Below are 20569 nucleotides of genomic sequence, written 5' to 3' on the forward strand. Positions count from 1 at the left end.
TTTAGTTCTGCCCTCTGTCTTACATTGTCAGAGCAATTTTCAGATGTTTGTCTTCTAAGACCTCACAAGTAGAAATGCCACTCTCTTACTCTTCAAAAATTTCCTTTAAGGAAATACTTGTCTTTGGGATTTTGAGATTAACTCCAAAGAGTTCAGGCAGCATTTTAAAGATAAAGCACTGTTAATATTAGCTTTCCAAACAAATGTCCTTAAGCATAGAATCATGGAATAAACAGTGTTATAAAATATACCTCCACATCTTTTGATAATGGCAACCAAGGGAGAAGCTCTGAGAAAAGTGTTCCTTTTTAATTCTTATGTTTTATTGTGTTCATAGTCAGAGTAGTTGTTTATCCGGGAAAAAAAAGAAAAAAAAAATCACCCAAAGTTTGAGGTCTTATATTTTTCCTGTTCCTAGTTTGTGAAGGCTTCTCTTGAGATGCTCTTTTATTGCTTGCTTCAGATTTTTACACAAATATTAAATCAATAATGTCTTGAAAAAAAGTCCAGTAGCTGAATCAAGCACAAGAAATTTCTTTAATTATAATACAGCAGTTCCAAAAATGTCAATAAATACTAATGAACAAGATCTTCTGATTTTGTCATTAACAGTCTGACAGAATTTGCATTTTTCAGGATGCTTTCACAGTCATGAATAAATAGTTTATTCAATACCACAGACAACAGCACTAACAAGCAAGGAAGGAGATGAGAATGCTCACTTCATTGATTCATTAAAATAGTCTCTCTTTTTATTATTATTTATCCACTTTGATTGTAATTTTTGTTTTCAATGGTGAATAGCTACAAATAGCTTGTGTTCCTTTACAAAGTTATTAAGTCTGAGATTATTATGTGCTGTAAAAGAACTTTTTCTATAGAAATTTTTCTATAAAAATTATCACAGACAAAATAATTGATTTTCCACAATTTCATATATTTGGGCAAAAGTTTTTTTCATTGCTGGAATGTCTCTGTAATCCACAGGTTTCATAACCATGTTTTGCACTGTAACTGAACAAGATGTCCAAATTGGATGTGCATGCTGTAGTAGCCAGTTTACATATTAATGGTCCACATTCTGCCAGAGTAAGCCAATTAGAATAAATCAGGACTAGCATGTCTTCTTTGCTTTTAGGATTGAAGCCAGCATTCCCTAAAAGCTGAATGATACACTTTACAGACACAGCAATAGCCTCAGATCTAGGTTAAATAGTTGGTTTTCTCAATTGTATTCAGAGATATTCTCCCATCTGCTCTCACTACTTTTTTAAAACAAGTCTGGGGCAGTGGGGAAACTTATTCTTTCACTGGATTGCATCTTTCTGCTCTTGAATAGTGCATTTAAATATCTAACCTGTCACTTTGGCATCTTTAGTGAATGTTAATTAGTATTTAAAAGCAGCTAGGCAGAAAAAAAAAGTCATCAACCACCCATTTTGATTAATGAAAACCACCATTTCTATATCTCTGTGAGAATCTGTGAGAGTTAATAAATTCTTCTTTGTGCCAGAAAGGTAGATTTTCAGCTTGCTCATTTCCTTAGAATCATTAATTAGATAACACTTTTCATCTATGACAGCTAGAAAAATTTGAAGGAATAGAATTCTTTTCTATCCAAAATTATTTCTAATTATAACCATGAACTGCTCCTCCTTACATTTTAAAAAAGGAACTGCTGACAAAAATGTCAAATATATTAAAAAACCCCAAACCCTTCTGATGTTGGATTCATTAAATTAAATGAAAAGGAACAAGATTAAATTCTACTGTTTCTCTAGATATAGAGAGCTTTGACACACATGCCTTCCTCACAAGAGACCTAAAACATTTCTGATATTTAAGGCCTTGACAATAAGAATACTTTGATAAGTTTGATTATCCAGGAGTTTACAGAATTTTCTTTGGAATATTAGAGCTCAATAACTTGTTCTGGAATGTTTCTATTTCCAGCCAGTCACTTAAGCATTTGAATTGACTATAAGACTGTTTCAAATCCATATTCGTGTGAAACAGCTGCAAAATTCCCTGAATAATTGGTTAATTTGTACTGGAAATCTTTTTGTCATTCATGCTGAGATAATTTAGCTAATATTTAGGAAAAAATACTTCTTCTAAAAACAATGGTAATTTCTTATTAGACAAAGTAACTCCTGTGATAGGGAAAGTATTAGTTGTGTTGGTCTTCCCACAATGCAGGACAGGATCTGATAAGGTTTGAACCCTCTTCAGTTTCCATTATGTACATAGGTAAACATCTGTCAATACGTAAATCTAACTTAATAAAATTTATCACAATTTTCATTTTTAGCCACTGGACTATGAGACAAGACGACTTTATACTTTGAAAGTAGAAGCTGAAAACACCCATGTGGATCCCCGTTTCTATTACCTTGGGCCTTTCAAAGACACAATTATTGTGAAAATCTCGGTAGAAGATGTAGATGAACCTCCTGTTTTCAGCAGGTCTTCCTACCTTTTTGAGGTGCATGAAGATATTGAGTTGGGGACAATAATAGGAACAGTAATGGCACGGGATCCTGATTCTGCCTCAAGTCCAATAAGGTAATACTTCAGTGTCTGTAAATGCATTATTTGCTAAAGAAATTAAGATAAATAGTAATAGAACATTATTTTCACATTTATTTATTAGTGTTCCAGAGATAGACCGAATTGAGCATGGTGCTATCTGTAAATCTACAAATATGTCAGGCAACAGCAATTTCATTGCACACAAGAGACACAAAATATTTTCCAGTGCCTCAATTCATGGAAAACTTGATTTGAAGTAGTCCCATCAGGATTGCCTCTTGCTTCATACAGGGAAAAAGCTTTTAGAGTGGTGATGAAACAAGTTGTAGTCTTCAATAAAACTAACATCATGCATGAAATACAATAAAATGCTTATAATATAAGCTAAGCAGTCTTACATATAATATCTCTAGAAAATAGTAGGTTTTTGTTTTATTCTAGTTGAGAAATTAAAAAAACAGGTTTTAGAGTTAGCTAGTTTAAGAGTTATTAGTGTAGTAGTAAAAAAACCCAATAAATTTGAGTAAGTCCTTATTGCACCATCAGAAGTTTTCATTAGGTGTTCAAATTTCTTTTTTCTTTTGTTGTTTTTATATTAATTTTGCTGTTGACTTGTTTTATTTTTTTGTGGGTTTTATTTTTTTGTGTTTCATATTTACTGCAACTGTGTGTGGTGGAGTGAGCAAACAAAAGTCACCAAATTCATATAGATACTACTTTCATAGAACAGAATTATTTTATTTGGCTCAATTTAGTTAAGTACTGCAAGTGAAACCAGATGCACTTGATGAACAGTTTAGATCACTCATAAATTTTTGCAGAAACATAAACATTTGTTTCTATTGTACTATACAAGTGTACTACATAACTTTTTAAAATATTTGGCCCAATTCTGACATATTCTGATAATTGTTGTGTATTTGGCAAAATCTTATACTCATGTCCACATCAAAAGTTCAATTCTAATTTGAAGGAAATGTTAAATATTAAAAAAACAAATAAAGATGAATGAGAAATTTTCTGATACTAGTTTGACACCACTATACCATATTGGTGGGCATCTTGCCTGCCAGAAGTATAGCAATGACAGAAATACAGAAGGTCCTTTAACATCTATGTAAGAAAGTGAAAGTTCTACACGTGGACTAATTTTTATACAGTTTTTTTAAATCTAGATCTCTAGTGAGTTAATCCTAAACAGTAGAAGCTGAGTTTATAGCAATACTTTTGAACAGCTTTTAAATTAGCTGTCAGTCTCAGTCTAAAGAAACATTATGTCAAAGACCACTTTCCTTTCAGGATTAAATAATTTTTTAATTTATTGATTATTTACTTAATATATTGAAATTCAGATTTTGCTAAAATAATTCTTCTATATTCTTGTAATAGCTCCAATTATCAAATATTACACTATGGTATCACATTTCTAAAATTTAAATTTTAATTCCTTATTCTGTGGAGCTTACCTTCAGAATTTTCAGAAGTATTTATAAAAAATAAATATATGTATTTTCAAAACTAACCTTTGTATTGTAGAACATAAAACCTGTACTGACTTGTGAAATAAATGTTTTCTTTGATTTTCTATTATTTTGATGAAACTTTTAATTTCATTACTATATTTAGGTTTTCTCTGGATCGTCACACTGACCTTGACAGGATATTTAACATTCATTCTGGAAATGGGTCCATCTATACTTCTAAACCACTCGACCGTGAGATATCCCAATGGCACAATCTTAGTGTTATTGCAGCTGAGATTAGTAAGCTCATTTGGTTTTTCCTTTCAGTTTTCCTTATCCTGTAATGTTACAGCTGCAACTCTGTGATGAAAATACCTCTTCTTTATTTGCTCCCTGCCCCTTTCTACTAGATGTTCTGGAAAAGTCAGTGGTGGGGTAGCTAACAGCATGTCTCCTCATTGCTCTTCTCCTCACATACATCCATCACTGACCTTTAATGTCCAAGTTACTTCTGAAATATTAGCCAATTAAATTTTAAGACAGAATTAATTATTTTTATTCCTTTTCTTGGATGACAGTTACATGATTTTTCTTTTAAAATAGCTGAGTTTAGCATAGTAATCTGTGTTTCTGTCTCTATTATTTTCTTTGTTTCCTTAGAAACACTTTCATTTTTTCTTCCTATGGTACCTACACTTACAGCTCTTAGGATCAGTATATCTTAAAAGTTCCATTCAGCTTGATCCCAGAGCTGTAGCATTTTTTGGACCATTTAAAATATCTCTCTGTAGATATTTTCATATTAAGAGTACAAAGAGAAGAGCAGATATCCTCCTAAATCTACTACATTATTGAGAATAGCTTTAATCAATGGACAGAAAATTTCCGAAGTGACAAAAGTCTCCTCTTTGAAATCAGCAACTAAGGATCCCTCCCTTTCAAAGTCACTAATTTTTTTAGGGCTAGTTCTATATCAGTCAAAAAAATAAAAAGGAAAAAATACTGATGAACAGTGAAACATGGCTGGCAAGAACTACACTGCAGAGGACTAAATGGAGCATTGTGTCCTTACAATTAACCATTCTGTGGAGAAAAAAAACAAAAAAACCAAAAAACCCAAAAAAAAAACCACCAATAAAAAAAATCCCGTAGTTTTTTTTTTTTCCAAACCTTTTTATTTTTTCTTGTGATGCTTTGTCCTGAGCATTCTGAGTACTCTGACCATTCAGAGTACTGTCCAATGTTGTACAAATTATTTTCCGACATACATAATGATGAAACCTGGAAATTTAAGCAATTCAGGATGTAGAAAAAGATCCATATAATGCTCCTTAGCAAAGGTGTTACTAATAACAAGCCAATGTAATTCCATCTGCTCCTAAATGTGTTTTATTTGAAGCACAAGAAAAGGGGAGAAAGTCAGTAATTTGGAACAATCTGTTACTGTTGTTACTTACCCAATTCCATTAATGGTGAAAAATCACATAGTGCTTAGCTAACATGCAGCAGAATTCCAAGAAGCAGTTGCACTTTTTTATACCCAGGCATTACTTAAAATTTTGGGTATGGCAACAAGATCAGCAGGTGAGAACAGGGACAGTTGTATTCTGGAATTAACCCATGCTAACAAAAGAGAACTCTAAATAATAGCAGGATCTTGTCATTTCGCAAGGGGGAGGTTATTATTGTTTTTGAAAGTAAGGTCTGAAAATCTGCATTCAAATTTTAAAGGCAATTTAAACATAAAAAAATCTTATTGTAACAAAATATTTACCAAATTTTGGAAGGGTACTTTCATTTGTTTTGATGGAATTTCTTCGAGGGGCAAGAGAGGAAAGTCACACTTGAAAATTTTTCAAAATATGTATGCATGTCATACATATGCCAAAACCAACACAGTGCATAAATTCAATGATGTCTTTTCTCTGTAAAATTAACTAGATCACAAAGAATTTTAAAATTAAAGATCAAACCCTTACAAAGCCTTGAGCTCACCAAGCGATCAAATTTGTTATTGAAATAGTGGGCATAGATTTCATACATATTAATTGAATATATTATTAACATTTTCAGCCCCTTATCTTCATGAAAAACTTAACTCCTCACTAGATCCCAATACTTTTTTTTTTTACTCTACACAAATAATTTCCCTATTTTTCAGAAGGTCTGATTCTGACTTGTTTCTGGTTTGTACACTAAATATTGATCAGATTCTAACTTCATCTTGCATGTGTATTGCTCATGAAATTTGGAAGAAAACAGAAAACTCTTAATAATAAAATAATTTCATGTTTCTCTTCTGCTGTCAGGCAATCCCAAAGATACTACTCGTGTTCCTGTCTATGTAAGAATTTTGGACGTTAATGACAATGCCCCACAGTTTGCTGTATTCTACGACACTTTTGTCTGTGAAAATGTAAGAGCTGGACAGGTATGCCTTTGAAAAACATTTCCCACTATCCAGTTTTGCTATAGCACTCAATTATAGATCATCCTTGCCTATTGCTTAAGAAAAATCATATCAAAATTGGCTTTTGAAATGTTAAAAATGGAAGCAAAGAGGCTCTGCAACTGAAGCTCGAATTGAAATCTCAGTATGTTGCAAGTGCATCAGTGTTTCAATCACTTTTCCTTACTTACCCTTGTACTGCTGTTAAATCCTGATGAGATATGTCCATGACATGGTCATGATTCACTTTGCCCTAAATTTCACAAAGTAGATCACTATATGAACTTAAAAGTTTGATCTATATTTTCAATAATTCTCCAATAGCAAAATTCAAATATATTTCAATCCATGATGACAGTGATTACAACAAAAAAATCAGTTACATTTTTTTTTAAATTGATGGATTCATCTTTCATTATCACACCAAAAATTTTTGAAAAGAAAACATACATTTTTTACATGGTAACATAATATTTTCTTTTGCTTCCTTGTCGCTACACAATGTGTACTTCAATTTAAGTGAAATGACTGTACTGCTTAATACCTAATTCCCAATGGGCAATTGCTTATTAGAATTCTTTAAAAACATGTTTTCCTATTACATGTCCCAGAGCATAATCAGCCAATAATAAAACCTTTTAAATGGTAGCAGTAGAACCTCAGTGAAACCCTGTCATGTTTGAATAGAATGTGGTGGAAGTGCCAGCTTGTCTTAACTGCTGGAGTCTCACATGTATAGCATTCAGGTTGTATTGGAAATTTCACATTCAGGTTGCCATTCTTCCTACCTAAGTGACATCAGTTTGAACTTAGAATAAAGAATTTGAGGCCCAAATTTATAATTCATGAAATATCTAAAGGTACTGAGTGAGTGCATTTGTCTGCTGTGACAGTCACAAGAGAATTCAAGCTGTTAGATAAAGAGAAATCACTGGCTAAAAATGTAAAATTTTGGACAGTTGAAGTGTCTTCTATAAATGCTAAAATAATATTGTAATCATTTCCAGTATGACATATGGTTTAAGAACTGTAAAAGAAGAACGTTGAATTTTCCTCTTCCAGTTTCACAAAAAAACCCACGCTATGTTAAAAAAAAAAAAACAAAAAACAAAAAACAAAAAAAAAAACCACACAAATTCACAAATTTTAATCATCTGGGGTTTCAGAATTTTTTCTGTGAAAGTTAAGAGTTCTAGAGCATAAAGGAAATGTTAATAGAGCAGTTAAATTTCCATGCAAATGTATTTTAAGGAACAGTTTTTTCTGCACAATCTAAACTATTGAAGTCAGTGTAATTTAAAAGTAAATATAAAAGTTATTTCTACACTGCATTGTTTTATTGCTTACAATCAGAATAGGCTGTCATTTTAAAAGTTGAATAAAATAGCACTAATCACTTACAACAAATGATTGTGACACTAAATAAGTTTACACATCCACAAATGCTTATTTAAATTGCTGTTGAGCTCAATAGTGTTTTTATCAGAAAAAAACCTGCCAAAGTTATTGAGAGGGCCATAAATAGAAATATTTTTTAAGAAATCTGAGTTGCAAATGATTGCTTAAAGAAAACAATTCACAGGAAGAGAATAAATGTAATGCAGGATAACATGAATAATCTGTTTGAATGTAATTATATTCTTCTTGTTTACTGGCAGCTCATAAATAAGACTTTTTATTTTTCAAATTCAATCTGTCCTGAGAGAATCTAATCAATCCAAAAACATGGTTCTCTGATTGATTTCTCCCATATTTCTGCTATTTTTCTTCCCTTTCAGGTTTTCATAATTACATTTGATCCATGAAATTTATATCTTCTATTAGGTCACTGAAACTAATGACGCTTCATCAGTCACAGATTCTGTGTTGTTCATTTCAGTATTTCCCATCTACTAAAGACAGATATTATAATGAATATTATACTTTTCCATTTACTTACTTTGCACAGAAGCCTATATTTTATACATACGTATATAGACACACACACATATTATATGTGATACCTAGGGAGGTGCACATAAATCCATGTATATAAACATACACATAGATGCAAATATATAGTGAGAGAGAAATGTGACTTTTGTAGTATGAATGACTCAAAGGGCCTGATTGTTTTCCTGCTTGCTATTACTCAGAACTTGCAAACGATGAAAATATCCTATCTCAAAAAGCTCGAGCTATACACAAGCAGCACCTCTGGCAAAATGCTATTTTGGTGATTCCTGTTCTTTCGAACCCTCCCTCCTCAATCAAAAAAAAAAAAAAAAAAAAAAAAAAAAAAAAAAAAAAAAAAAAAAAAAGGGGGCAGACTTGGTGCGATGGCATAAAGAGGACGCAGGCATTCATGTGACCTACACAAGGCTGACTCAGTTGGAGTTCAGGGAAATAAAGCAGCAAAATGCTCAGACTGCTGCAGACCTGCAACCAAAGAAGTTCAGCTGTCCTCCGCCCCCAGGTGAGAAGAGCCAGGAGCTGGGCATCTGGACAGATGGAATCCCACTAGTTTTGTCAGCTCCCAGCTGTCACATGTCTGGCAGCTCAGCTGCCAGCCTCTAAAGATCCTCTAATGTAAAAGAGAAGAATCACTTCAGAAAGCAGAAGTCAGTCTGCTTTAGAGAGCTCTTGCATGGAAGCCGGTATAACTTATCTATGTATTAATTTTCCCTATAGTAGATGTCAGAAAAGAGGTCCTTCTCTATTTGTAAATGATCTGCCAAAAGAAAAGAGGGCAGGAGTTGACCTTGGTCAGCAGCCAGGTGCCCACCCAGCTGCTTCCTCCCCCCTCAACAGTACAGGGGGAGGAAAGTTGGAAAAGCTTGAGACAAACACAAACCTGCAAATTACCGTCATTGTCAAAACTCAGTTTGGGCAAAATTAATTTAATATGCTGTCCATGAAACGTGGAATAGGATCGTGAGAAAGAAAGAGAGAAGCACTAAAACAACTTTCCTGAATACCCCCCTCCTTCCCAGGCCCACCTCCACCCCTCCACTACTGACATTTTTTTCTTGGACACCCCTTTCTCTTCACATTTTCCCTGTCCCAGTATGAGCATTCATGGACTGCATTCCTTCAGGATAAATGTGCTGCAGCCTTCAGGACCGCAGTGCAGCCGTGTCCCCTGGGCTGTGTGGGTGTCTCATCCCTGCCGGGTCTCTCCTGCCCGTCCCTGCTCCCGCTGTCCCCTCGGGCTCGCTGCGCTGTTTCTCGCTCGGTTCCCCTGGCTCAGCCCTGGCTGCCGGGCAGGTTTTGCCCTCCCTTGCCCAGGCTTTCCCCGGGGCTGAGGGGCTCAGCCCTGCCCTGCGCTGGGGCCGGACAGAGCCGGTACTGACCCGGTACAGCCACGGTACTGACCCGATACTGCCCCGGTACTGCACTGAGACATCCCCACCTGACTCAAGTACACCGTGATGTTTAAATGGCATGCTATTATCTCGCTGTTACTAGCCTTCATTTTACCAAATCCGTACATGCCCACTCCCTTTTCACATGGCCAAATGCTATGCAAATAGGTCTAGCTCATAATGGATTATCTTTCAAAGATGCTTTAAAATATGAATGATGGAGTCTGTTTTCCTTTTTCTGATAACTTAATTCAGTATAGATTATATAAGCACACTAGGTTACTTGAACCAATTCTTTTTGTGCTGCTTCTCATGTTATCAGTTCACTTGACCCATATAACAGTCCTTATCAGGAATTCTTTACTCACCATAATCTTGTTAAAACATGGCTTTTGGGATCTTCATATTTCCAGAGATTTCCTTGTTATATTCACCATGTGTCTTTCTAAAAGCCGCTAAAATTCATATCTATTGAAAAACTAAAATCCTTGAAGTTATTTTTAGATTTCAGTTTTCCCATCTCATTTTCAGATATTTCTATAAAAATTTATTAAATCCTTTAATCCTGAAGTGTTATTTTATCTTTGTTTTTTGCATCTCTATTATATCTTTTGACAAATGACAATTTATAATAAATTTACTTGAAATTTTCTTCTTTCTTTTCTAGTTCACCTGATTCATTCTTACTTTAGTTGCTTCACTATGCAGCCATAAATCTTGTACCTTCCAGTGGTTTTACAAGTATCAGAATTTTTTCTTTGCCTTACCTTTTTCAAAAACTCTCAAACACTTACTTTTATTCTCTTGGGCAAGAAAAAGGTTTTGTACTGCAAACAGATGTAGGGTTTTTAGAGTTCTGCTTTCTTTTTTCTTAATGGCACTATTTTCTTTCTTTGTCCTAAATTTAAAAGCATATATATAGTATATTTTAGAAGAAAACATCTACCTAAACAATTGACAGAAGGGATGCTTGCAGAGATCCTACTAAGCAGAAAGCTGAGTTTTGTTGGAATAAGCAGATGATACAGCGGACTTGTTTCCACTGGTTTATCAGATTTTAGTGGCTAATGACCCTCATGACTGCTACTGGGCCCTTAATTTCCTGTTATCATACAGAGAAACATCCTTGTCTTCCCTGCAGTAACTGTTATGTGGCATTTCTAAAAAGAGCAACTTAGAGTGTTATAGCTCTATTTACAAGGTAATTGGGGTTTCCCATGGCTGGCAAGTGTAAGAGAAAAAAACTGTTTGAAACCACATGTAAAACAAGATTTATCACTTTAAAATCGCAGTCAATATTATCAGGAAACAATTTTCAAACTGCAATACAATGCTTTCAGTTCTACATATGCTTTTTAAACTCTGAGTATGAACACTCAGCAAATCAGTTGATTTTCATCAGTCTAACACCTACGACTGACCTCACAGTCTCTAGTTGTGAAATAAAATTAATTAGTTTGTTTTTTACACAATTTTGTAAATATCTATGAAAATTAATATGCTAATTGCTCACTAAATAATTAAAATATTTATTCTTCAAAAACAAAATTCTGTACTTGTGTTAATAGTTCTATAAATTTAGAAAGTTATTGGAGGATTATATAAGAAAACAAATTTAGAAAAAGAGAAAACTTTTGAAAAAGCAAGGAAGCTGCTGTATTAAAAGAAATCCCATCCTTGCCTCATCAAGGGATATACTGGTATTTTCTGGGTAGACAAGAGAGAAGTCGGGAGTTAGTAATGCATTTTTAAAAGCAAATAGGAGTGCATTGCAGTTGTTGATGTTAAAGATGATCAGACCTGACAAAAGCTGTGATATGAAGAGAAATGGCTGTATTTGGAAGAACTGGAAGAGGAAAAACAAACAGGGTTTAACAAGTGCATCACATGGAAAGAATAGTGTTAAAAATGAGGTGTAATTCCATGGTTGAAAGAGCAGTGCAATTTAAAATGTTGGATAAGAAATGAAGAATAAAAATGATCTATGGACTTAAAATTAATCTATATTTGGAAGTTAAATTTAAGAAGATAACTGAACCTTCAAGCATGCTTGCACAAAAACCCAGACTTAAATCCAGTTTATATGCCATGGTATAAAACAAGCCCCAATCGTAAATTAGGCAATAAAGTAAAAATAAAAGTCAAAAAACTAATTTTGCTTGGGAAACAATATTTTGCAACTCTTAGGTATAGAATTTTTAGTGAGAAAGCCACATATTCACTTACCTGACAGGTAAATACTTGCTGATAAAGGACTTGCCATTACTTTCCCCAAAAATAGTAACATTTTTTTGTAGGAATTGCAGGAAGCTCTGGGTCTGAATATGGAACTGATCTGGTGCAGCTTACTCTGAGAATTATGATAGCAGATTCTCATCCCACTCTTAAGTTGTTTGTCTCTAGGGTGTGCTACAAATGTTTTACAAGAGTTGAAATATGTTTAAAAACTGGCATTTTTCATCTCAGGAATCATGTTGATGTGTTCTGCTATGCTAATAAATAGAAAAATCACATTTAAGAAAATAGGCTCGACTTTGAAATGCTAACTTCCCTTTTAAAAATAGCTGTTTGATAAAATGCCATTTTTATAATGAAAATAGAAAATTGCATGGGAATTGCTATCTTAAATGATGAACCAAAAATGAAGTTTAAAAACTACCTGAAACAGCTAACCTATTTTTGGCAAGTTTCGTCCACTATGTAGCTACAAAAATACAGGTTCACGTGTACTGCCACATGAAAAAATACAGATGTTCTTGTTCAAAAAAACTTATGCAAGACACTTGTTGAACACCTGTTTAGGTTTTATATTTTACAGAATAAATTTTAGTATGTGTGAATGCTAAGTTATTCTAATGCTTTTCATCTTCTTTGATCAGACAACTCTATCAAAAACCTAGGTGTATTTGGGTTTTTTGTTGTTTTTTTGCTTGCTTTTCTTCCTGCAGCTTATTCAAACCATAAGTGCAGTAGACAAAGATGACCCTCTTGGTGGACAAAAATTTTTCTTCAGCTTAGCTGCCGTTAACCCTAACTTCACTGTTCAGGATAATGAAGGTAAAATTCATGCCTGTTTCAAGGAAGGAGTTTTATCTTTTCTGTCTGGCTACATCCCTGAAATATATTTGCTTTTGATGTCTGTCAATATCTAGAGAAGCTGTGAAGGTTGCTACTATCAAGAACACTTTACCTGACTGAGTTTTAGTACTTCTGCATTTTTATCTGTGTAAGTGAGGCAAAAATGTGATAAGAATGTGATAAGAAAGAAAATCAGAAAAGTGTTAGCTTGGGGTAAGAGACAGATGAAACACTTGACTGCAAAAGGAAGAAAAAAGCTTTCAGAAATGCCTTCAGCTGACAAGTTAAGATTTTTCACTTTAGCTTTTTATTATACAGTTCTGATTCCCCTGGCCTTCTGTTTTGCTTCTTTCTGACCATTAATGAAAATAATGGTTCTGAGAGCCACTTTGGTTTTTCTTTTGATCCTTTCTCAATCTGTCTTTATCAGAGAAAAGTTCCAGAAGCTTCTGTTGCAAAATTGAGACTATGAATTTTGGCCTTCATTATTAGTATGACTAATTGAAAGGACTCTAGATTACAGAAGAAATAAATGAGAGGGGACGTGATATCAGCATTCAAATGTGTCAAAGGCATAAAAGCAATGGGAATAATCCTCTGTTCCTGAATATTTCAGGATGTAGTAGACTACAAACAACAGCAGAAAAAAAAATTGTATCGTTAGGGAAAGTGAAGTAATTAAATCAAATCGCTTGAGTACTTTATCAAATCCCTTAAAGAAGAGGTCTTTAAAAATCCACACGACATGTAATTTTTGATGTTGAGTGAAAGCAAATAGTGCTAAAATACACAAAATCAGGGGAGGGAAGCAATTTCCCAAAACTGCCGATTTCCCAAATTGCAATTTCCCAAATTACCAAACCAAAGTTTTTAACATCTTGAAGTCTATGAGAAAAAAATATTATTTAAATTAAACAAAGGTTATGTCTTGGTGACTAGGTCCTGAGTACACAGAGGTATAGATCTTGATATTTTCTTGCAATCTGTAATTATTTTCTTTCTTTTTGCACATGGGTTATTTTAGTTGTGCCTGAAGTTGGCTGTGGGGTCAGCTAATCACATAGCTCAAGCAATCCACAAATATGATGAAAATTAAATTTTCCTTTTAGTGCACGCTAAACCTGTATTTGCTCTCTTTTGGACTAAAATGTTGTCAACTCTGGTGTTGGCTGCCACTCTAGTGTTGTGGCTCTAACAGTAGAAGAAATAGTCTTTCCGTGTTATTCATTCCTTCTCTTCCTTCCCTTTTCTCTGGCCACTCAGTGGACAGGTTTTGGTGCTAACATATCGTTCACACAAGTAAGATTTTCTGCTAGAGATACAGTTTAGTAAATTCAGGTCTCAGAAATGTGCAGGAATACCTACCATCTTTCACATTTTCTGAATTCCTAAGACAATTTCTATGCCCTACTACTAAGAAAAGCCCTACTTCATGTGCTAAGGTACATAATTCATTGTTCTACAGTGTGTTGAAAGTGGTTTGTTGTAGCAAATCGCATACTGAGTTGATAGCATTCTGGTGGGTGTTGTCACAGATAGTCCATAGTAAGAATCTTCCAGAACGGAGTACTTGTTGAACTGCACAAAGTGGAAGGTTATTTTTCCTCAGTTGGTTGCTGCATTTCAGGGTTTCAGCCCTGAACTGTAACTGTGTCACACACTGCATGCATTAATCTATAAAACATTTTAAGCTTTGAGAAATCCTCTTTTCAAATCACATGCGAAAGTGGTGCAGAGGCTCAGAGAAGCAGGCCAGATGTACCTAAAAACTTATAAATAGCTTTCTGATCAAATGGGAATGTTGTTAGGAAAATACATAGAGATAGAGATATCACTATGATAACAGGAACTATTTTTAAGTCGTACAAAATATGATGATTTGCATCTGCTATAAGTGATATGACTTCAGTTCATGTAGCCTACAACGGTGTCTTTTAATCGATCTAGATAACACTGCCAGGATTTTGACGAGAAGGAATGGCTTTAGTCGACATGAAATAAGTACTTACCTTCTCCCAGTGGTGATATCGGACAACGACTACCCGATCCAGAGCAGCACGGGCACGCTGACCATCCGGGTGTGTGCCTGTGACAGCCGGGGGAACATGCAGTCCTGCAGCGCCGAGGCCTTGCTGCTCCCTGCCGGCCTCAGCACCGGGGCGCTGGTGGCCATCCTCCTCTGCATCCTCATCCTGCTGGGTAAGAATAAAAACGCTCCTTCCCCTACCCTGGAATGAATATTTAAGGCCTGACTCATTTCACACAATTATGCAGGTTGATAGAGCTAATGATCCTGGATTTTGCAGGAAGAATATAACTGCAGCTTAAAATAAAAAGAAAAAAAAACAAAGACAGACCCTCGTTGTTTTCTCATTTAACACTGTAAATAAGAATTAAAGTCCCCAACTGTTAAAACTATCACGGTGCAACCAGATGCTCATTTATGTTCTTTCACTAAGTTGTCCAAAAAAAATGAAAGTTCAGAGAGGATGAATAGTATAATCAAAAATTTCTTTCATGTCTTAATTTTAAATTGTTTTAGAGGAAAAGTCTCTTTTCCATTTAAATAGCAACTAAAAATCAATATGCAGTATATACTTCACATATAATATGACAGTAAACAGTAATTTTACTACATCAAAGTCCAGTCTATCCAGTGGTTTCAGTGCTGTAATAAAATTAAAAAAAAAAAAAAAAAAAAAAAAAGGAATATTTTGTAACAACTCCATTTTGTGGTTTTCGGAATAACACTTAATGACCTATAATTCAACTCAAACCCACTTTTTAGCAATATCCTTTGAGCTTGGAAAAGGAAAAATATCTTCAGAATAGACCTGGGTATTTTAAAGCTCATTACAGGTACAGAAGGAGCATGTAGACAAGCTTACAGTCCTGTAAAGCAGAGCACACAAATAGGTTTTTGATATGGACTTCATTGTGGTACCATTTTACAGATAGAGGTGTTTATTCAGTTATCAAAAAAAATGAGTCGGTGAAATATAGCTGAAATGTAGTTCTTGTACCTGGTTGATTTGCTGCTAGGAAATTGTTAAATAGAGCTCTTTACCCATTCTTTGTTTCCCTCTTTAAGTTATAGTGGTGCTATTTGCTGCTCTGAAGAGACAAAGAAAGAAGGAGCCTTTGATCCTCTCTAAGGAGGACATCAGAGACAACATTGTGAGTTACAATGACGAAGGCGGTGGAGAGGAGGACACTCAAGCCTTTGATATCGGCACACTGAGGAATCCTGCAGCTATCGAAGACAAGAAGCTTCGGCGAGACATTATTCCCGAAACGTTGTTTGTGCCACGCAGGACTCCTTCGGCGCCAGACAACACGGATGTCCGAGATTTTATTAACCAAAGGCTAAAAGAGCATGACACTGATCCCTCTGCGCCGCCGTATGACTCGCTTGCGACCTACGCCTATGAAGGAAACGATTCCATAGCTGAATCCTTGAGCTCCTTGGAGTCAGGTACTACCGAAGGAGACCAAAACTATGATTACCTCCGGGAGTGGGGCCCTCGGTTTAACAAGCTAGCTGAGATGTACGGTGGAGGAGAAAGTGACAAAGACACTTCTTAACCTACAGTAGGCTACTTTTTTCTTTTCCTTTGAGCGGAAGTAATTTTACAGACACCTTCTGCACTCAACAGTATTTAACATTCAGGAAAATTTTCCTGCCACACTCAGCACAATGGTTTCCTTTTAAAATTTGTTTTAAATTTGTCCATTAATGTCATTCATTCTTTCTAGTAGGATGCCACTTGGAATATATACAGCATTTTATTTAATCAACTTCCAAGAGCCAAAGCTATGGAAATTCAGTGTTGTACATTTTAGTAAGTAAAATTAAAAATATCTCACCTTCAGAAATTTGAACAGGGTGATAATCCCTTAAGCAACCTCATGTACAAGCCGCTTCTGTTAGGTACATGTCCTATTCCTGCAAGTGCAGCTTTTCAGATGGCAAAGAAGAAAAAAATCCAATATGTCCTGTTCTGTACATTAAAATAAAACAAAATGTACACGTGGTGTTAATAAGTGTAATATGCAGCTGGTTTAAAAAAAAAAAAAAAGTTTGTGCAACTTCATTTCATCAAATTCTATCTGCCAATGTTTTATATTTATATTTTTGTATTTATTTTTAAAAAATAAACCAGTTTTTACAACTATGTTAATGCTTGTTTCTGCCTGTTCTGGCCATGAGTTTCAAGCTTGAAGAGAACATGGAATTTCTCCAGTGACATCACAACCAACTACTGGTACTTCTCTGCTGAAGTATTCTCCATACATACAAGACAGTCTGAAGTGCTTGTGCTCACTGAGACAGGATCAAGTTATACAGTTACTTGCTCAAAATTTCTACTTTCTACAGTTCAGTGTTTAACAGATTTTTTTAAATTTATTTTTTGACTAAATTAATAATATTCTAGTCTAGAAAGATGAATCACTATCTTGTGTCAACTCAAACAGCCTTATTCTAAAACATGTTGGCATGATTTATGTATCCAAACACTAGTTTTGAAACAATAGTTTCAAAATCTCAGTTTATTTTTTCTACAGTTCTCCATTTTGAATCCTACTTATACCACAAGTGATTTCTAAGTGCAACAGATGAAGTGAAAAAATATGCTCAATCACTTTTAAGCTCTGTTTTTCCAAAGACAAATAATTTGCTGACAAGCACTACATGTTGTTTTTCCATCACCTTTAAACTGTCAATCTGAAGACTGAGAAAGTGTCACAAAAATCAGCATCCCCTCCCTTCAATTTACTGTTTTCTCAAGTCTAGTAAAAAAGAAACCTGAGCAACTAGCCAACTGTAACCAAAAATATCCTTTAGCTATCACAAAACAAAGTAGGTATCAAAAAACATTTTGAAATGTGTCTTCCTTTAATCTTTAGGTTACACAATTTTGTACTAGAAAAACACTGCAATTTTTGAAATACTGCTGAGATCAAATAATTTCAGAGCCAGAGCAGTATGTTACAAGGTCTGTATTAGCTACTGTGGGAGAAACACACCCAAAGGTTTATTCCTCTTCTCTTTCTCTTAGCTAATTATTGGCATAAACCCAAGAGATATAGGAAATATATTAGTCCTTTGAAAAGTGGAATACTGCATTCCCTTTTAGTTGTATATTTCTTCTCCTTAATGGGCTGATAAAACCCACTGAAGCTGAAAGCTGAACACTTTACTATTAAGCAATCTATTTGGCTGCAATGGAGATCAAATTTTTATTCACTTGATATCAAGTTAAATTATTTGATCTGCTAAGAAACTATGAATGTTATGAGTTTTTCTTCATTTCAATCAATAATATTTTTATTAACTAAGGATTTTTTAATATATTCCTTAATATAATTTGAATCAGAATATGAAGAAATGTCTTACATAATCAGCATTACAAAGCTTTTTAAAAGTCTTACTGGTGATGCAAACAGATCTTCTTTATAACCACCTAATGAACAGGACCTAATTTTTTTTTTATTCCAAAGCCCTATTTGTCCTTCAACAGCATGCAATAAGAAGAAACAAATTAGTAATATCCATCCATTAAATACATAAATAGTCAAAAGAACTCTTCCAAAACTAATTTTGTCTACAGCAATACTGACATCAGTGACACCAGTATTTAACTGAATACGTACTAAGCCTGAAGATAAAATAGGCTGAAAACATCCAGGTTTTTACCTCTTTTCTTAAAAAAAAAAAAAAAAAAAAAAAAAAAAAAAAAAAAAAAAAAAAAAAAAAAAAAAAAAAAAAAAGGTTGAACAGGTTCAGCTAATACTTTCACACATAACTCAGTAAAAATATCTGGTTTATTTCTATAAGAAAAAAACAAAACACACATCTCCCTCACTATTCATCTACATCTGCAAACATCAAATAAGACTCTATGATTTTGATTTGCATCGCAGTACTAATTTCCAAGTAATAACTATAAGGAAATACTTTTCTCTCACTTTGTTGAAGGGAGTTATTTTATAACTGTTCAGCAGAATCTGATGTTTAAAATTTAATCCTGTATGTGTTATTAAATAAAATATTAGTATACATTGTGAAAGTATGCAACCATATATAAACATATTACTAATATTATTATATAAATAGTATAAATGATTTTTTTTCATTTGTTGCCATGTCCTTGGACACTTATTTCTTAGTACATTTTAGGAAATTTTAGGATTCAAGGGCACTATTACAATGCCTTCTTGCAGTCTTAGAATAGTGAGGAATTGGAAAGTGAAAGTCCTAGACAACTCATAGTGGAAAAAAATGCAAAACAGGATACCTGCTTCTCAAGTACTACCTCCTAAGCTTAGCCACAAGAAATCAGATAAAAATTACCAAAATATATCAACACGTAGAAAACAAAATCATGGTATTTTTTAGTCTGAATGAATTTTCAATTTGGTCTTAAGAAAAAAGTGCCACAAGACCACAGAAACAAAGAAAATACATTAATATTGCCTTTCAATTGGAACTTGCAAGTTATTTACAACAAGACATGTTATCAATGTTTAAAAATTCAGAAGCATATTGCAGCCACTGGACATGCAGTAGACATTGATTTCTTACAGTCTGTTGCAAAAGAATATATTTAGAGGGATTTTATGGAAGCAGATATGCACAAGATCTTATGTTAGTGACGACAATGTAAAGAGTAATATTTCATAGGGCCTTCAGGAAAGTGGTTGATAGGAGGAATCATCATGAGTGGCAGAGAAAATTGAATGCAGTCATTTCTCCAGATTGCTTCAGACTGGTTTGCCCTTATTCTGTCAAAATTAAAATTTTTGAGTGTTCCTCTAAATGTATCCAATATTGACTATAAAACAAATACTCCCTTTTGTCCCATGACTAACTACACAAATGAAAAAAAAAAACAAAACCAAAACTATGTACCTTTCAGAAAGGTAGTTAGTAATGCATGTCTTTTATAAGAATATAAAGAGTTTAGGTTACTCCCATTTTGTCAAATAAGTTGAACTAGAGCCCGGACAATAAAAGTTACCAGAATGCTTCTAACACTGTGTTATCATTATCAGGCTCACTTGAACAGCAGAGGAATCACTCAGCTGTAATCTGTTCATAGCAAGATGCACAAATAGACGTTCAAGCTAAAACAATTTCACTTATTCATAACAGCGTCATCTATTATGTTCAAAGCCATCCTATAAATAGTAAACATAAGGAGTTAATTGGAAATATAAGGAGACATGTGAATACAACTTTTATTTTTTCAACAAAATATTCTGGGCTTCTCTATTGTCTCTCCAGTTTTTCAGAAGCTTATTTAAACTCTATTCTAATATGGTTAAGCTGGATGAAAAGTCACTTTCTACATGACAGAAGATAGAACTAATAACATGGGAATTCACAAATACAATAAGCCAGACAGAATTTTAAAAGATCTTTAGTTTTCTTTTCTTTACAACTATTTTTGTTTCCATTTTAAAAGAATATTGCCAACCCCAAAATTAAAATAACAGTTTTTAAACCAATATTTTTTCCTGAATGTCAGCTTCTCTTGGGTTTTTCCCCTCCCCAAAAATAATCAAAACAAGCATTTAATTTTTGAAAAAAATTCATTTTCTTGAAATTCATGTGAAATCTAGTCAACAAGGAAAAAAATAAAAATATATTTGAAAATAAATATTAAATATTCCTTTAATTTTTTTACTAAAAAATGAAA

The 20569-nt window shown here is 33.9% G+C and overlaps 1 protein-coding gene across 1 annotated transcript in view; it reads left to right on the plus strand.

The window, feature by feature from the left end:
* The window catches only part of LOC306800294 (cadherin-10), a 93020-nt gene extending 75980 nt beyond the window's left edge, over nucleotides 1-17040 (plus strand). Inside the window, exons 7-12 of the mRNA XM_079302234.1 lie at nucleotides 2312-2565; nucleotides 4159-4295; nucleotides 6305-6426; nucleotides 12737-12845; nucleotides 14814-15065; nucleotides 15958-17040. Coding sequence (XP_079158360.1) covers nucleotides 2312-2565; nucleotides 4159-4295; nucleotides 6305-6426; nucleotides 12737-12845; nucleotides 14814-15065; nucleotides 15958-16451 — 1368 coding nt within the window. The 3' untranslated portion in view covers nucleotides 16452-17040. The remainder of the gene's footprint in view (nucleotides 1-2311; nucleotides 2566-4158; nucleotides 4296-6304; nucleotides 6427-12736; nucleotides 12846-14813; nucleotides 15066-15957) is intronic.
* Nucleotides 17041-20569: the final 3529 nt, after the last annotated feature.

Source organism: Erithacus rubecula (genome assembly GCF_903797595.1).
Source record: "Erithacus rubecula genome assembly, chromosome: 3".
Classification (NCBI taxonomy): Eukaryota; Metazoa; Chordata; class Aves; order Passeriformes; family Muscicapidae; genus Erithacus; species Erithacus rubecula.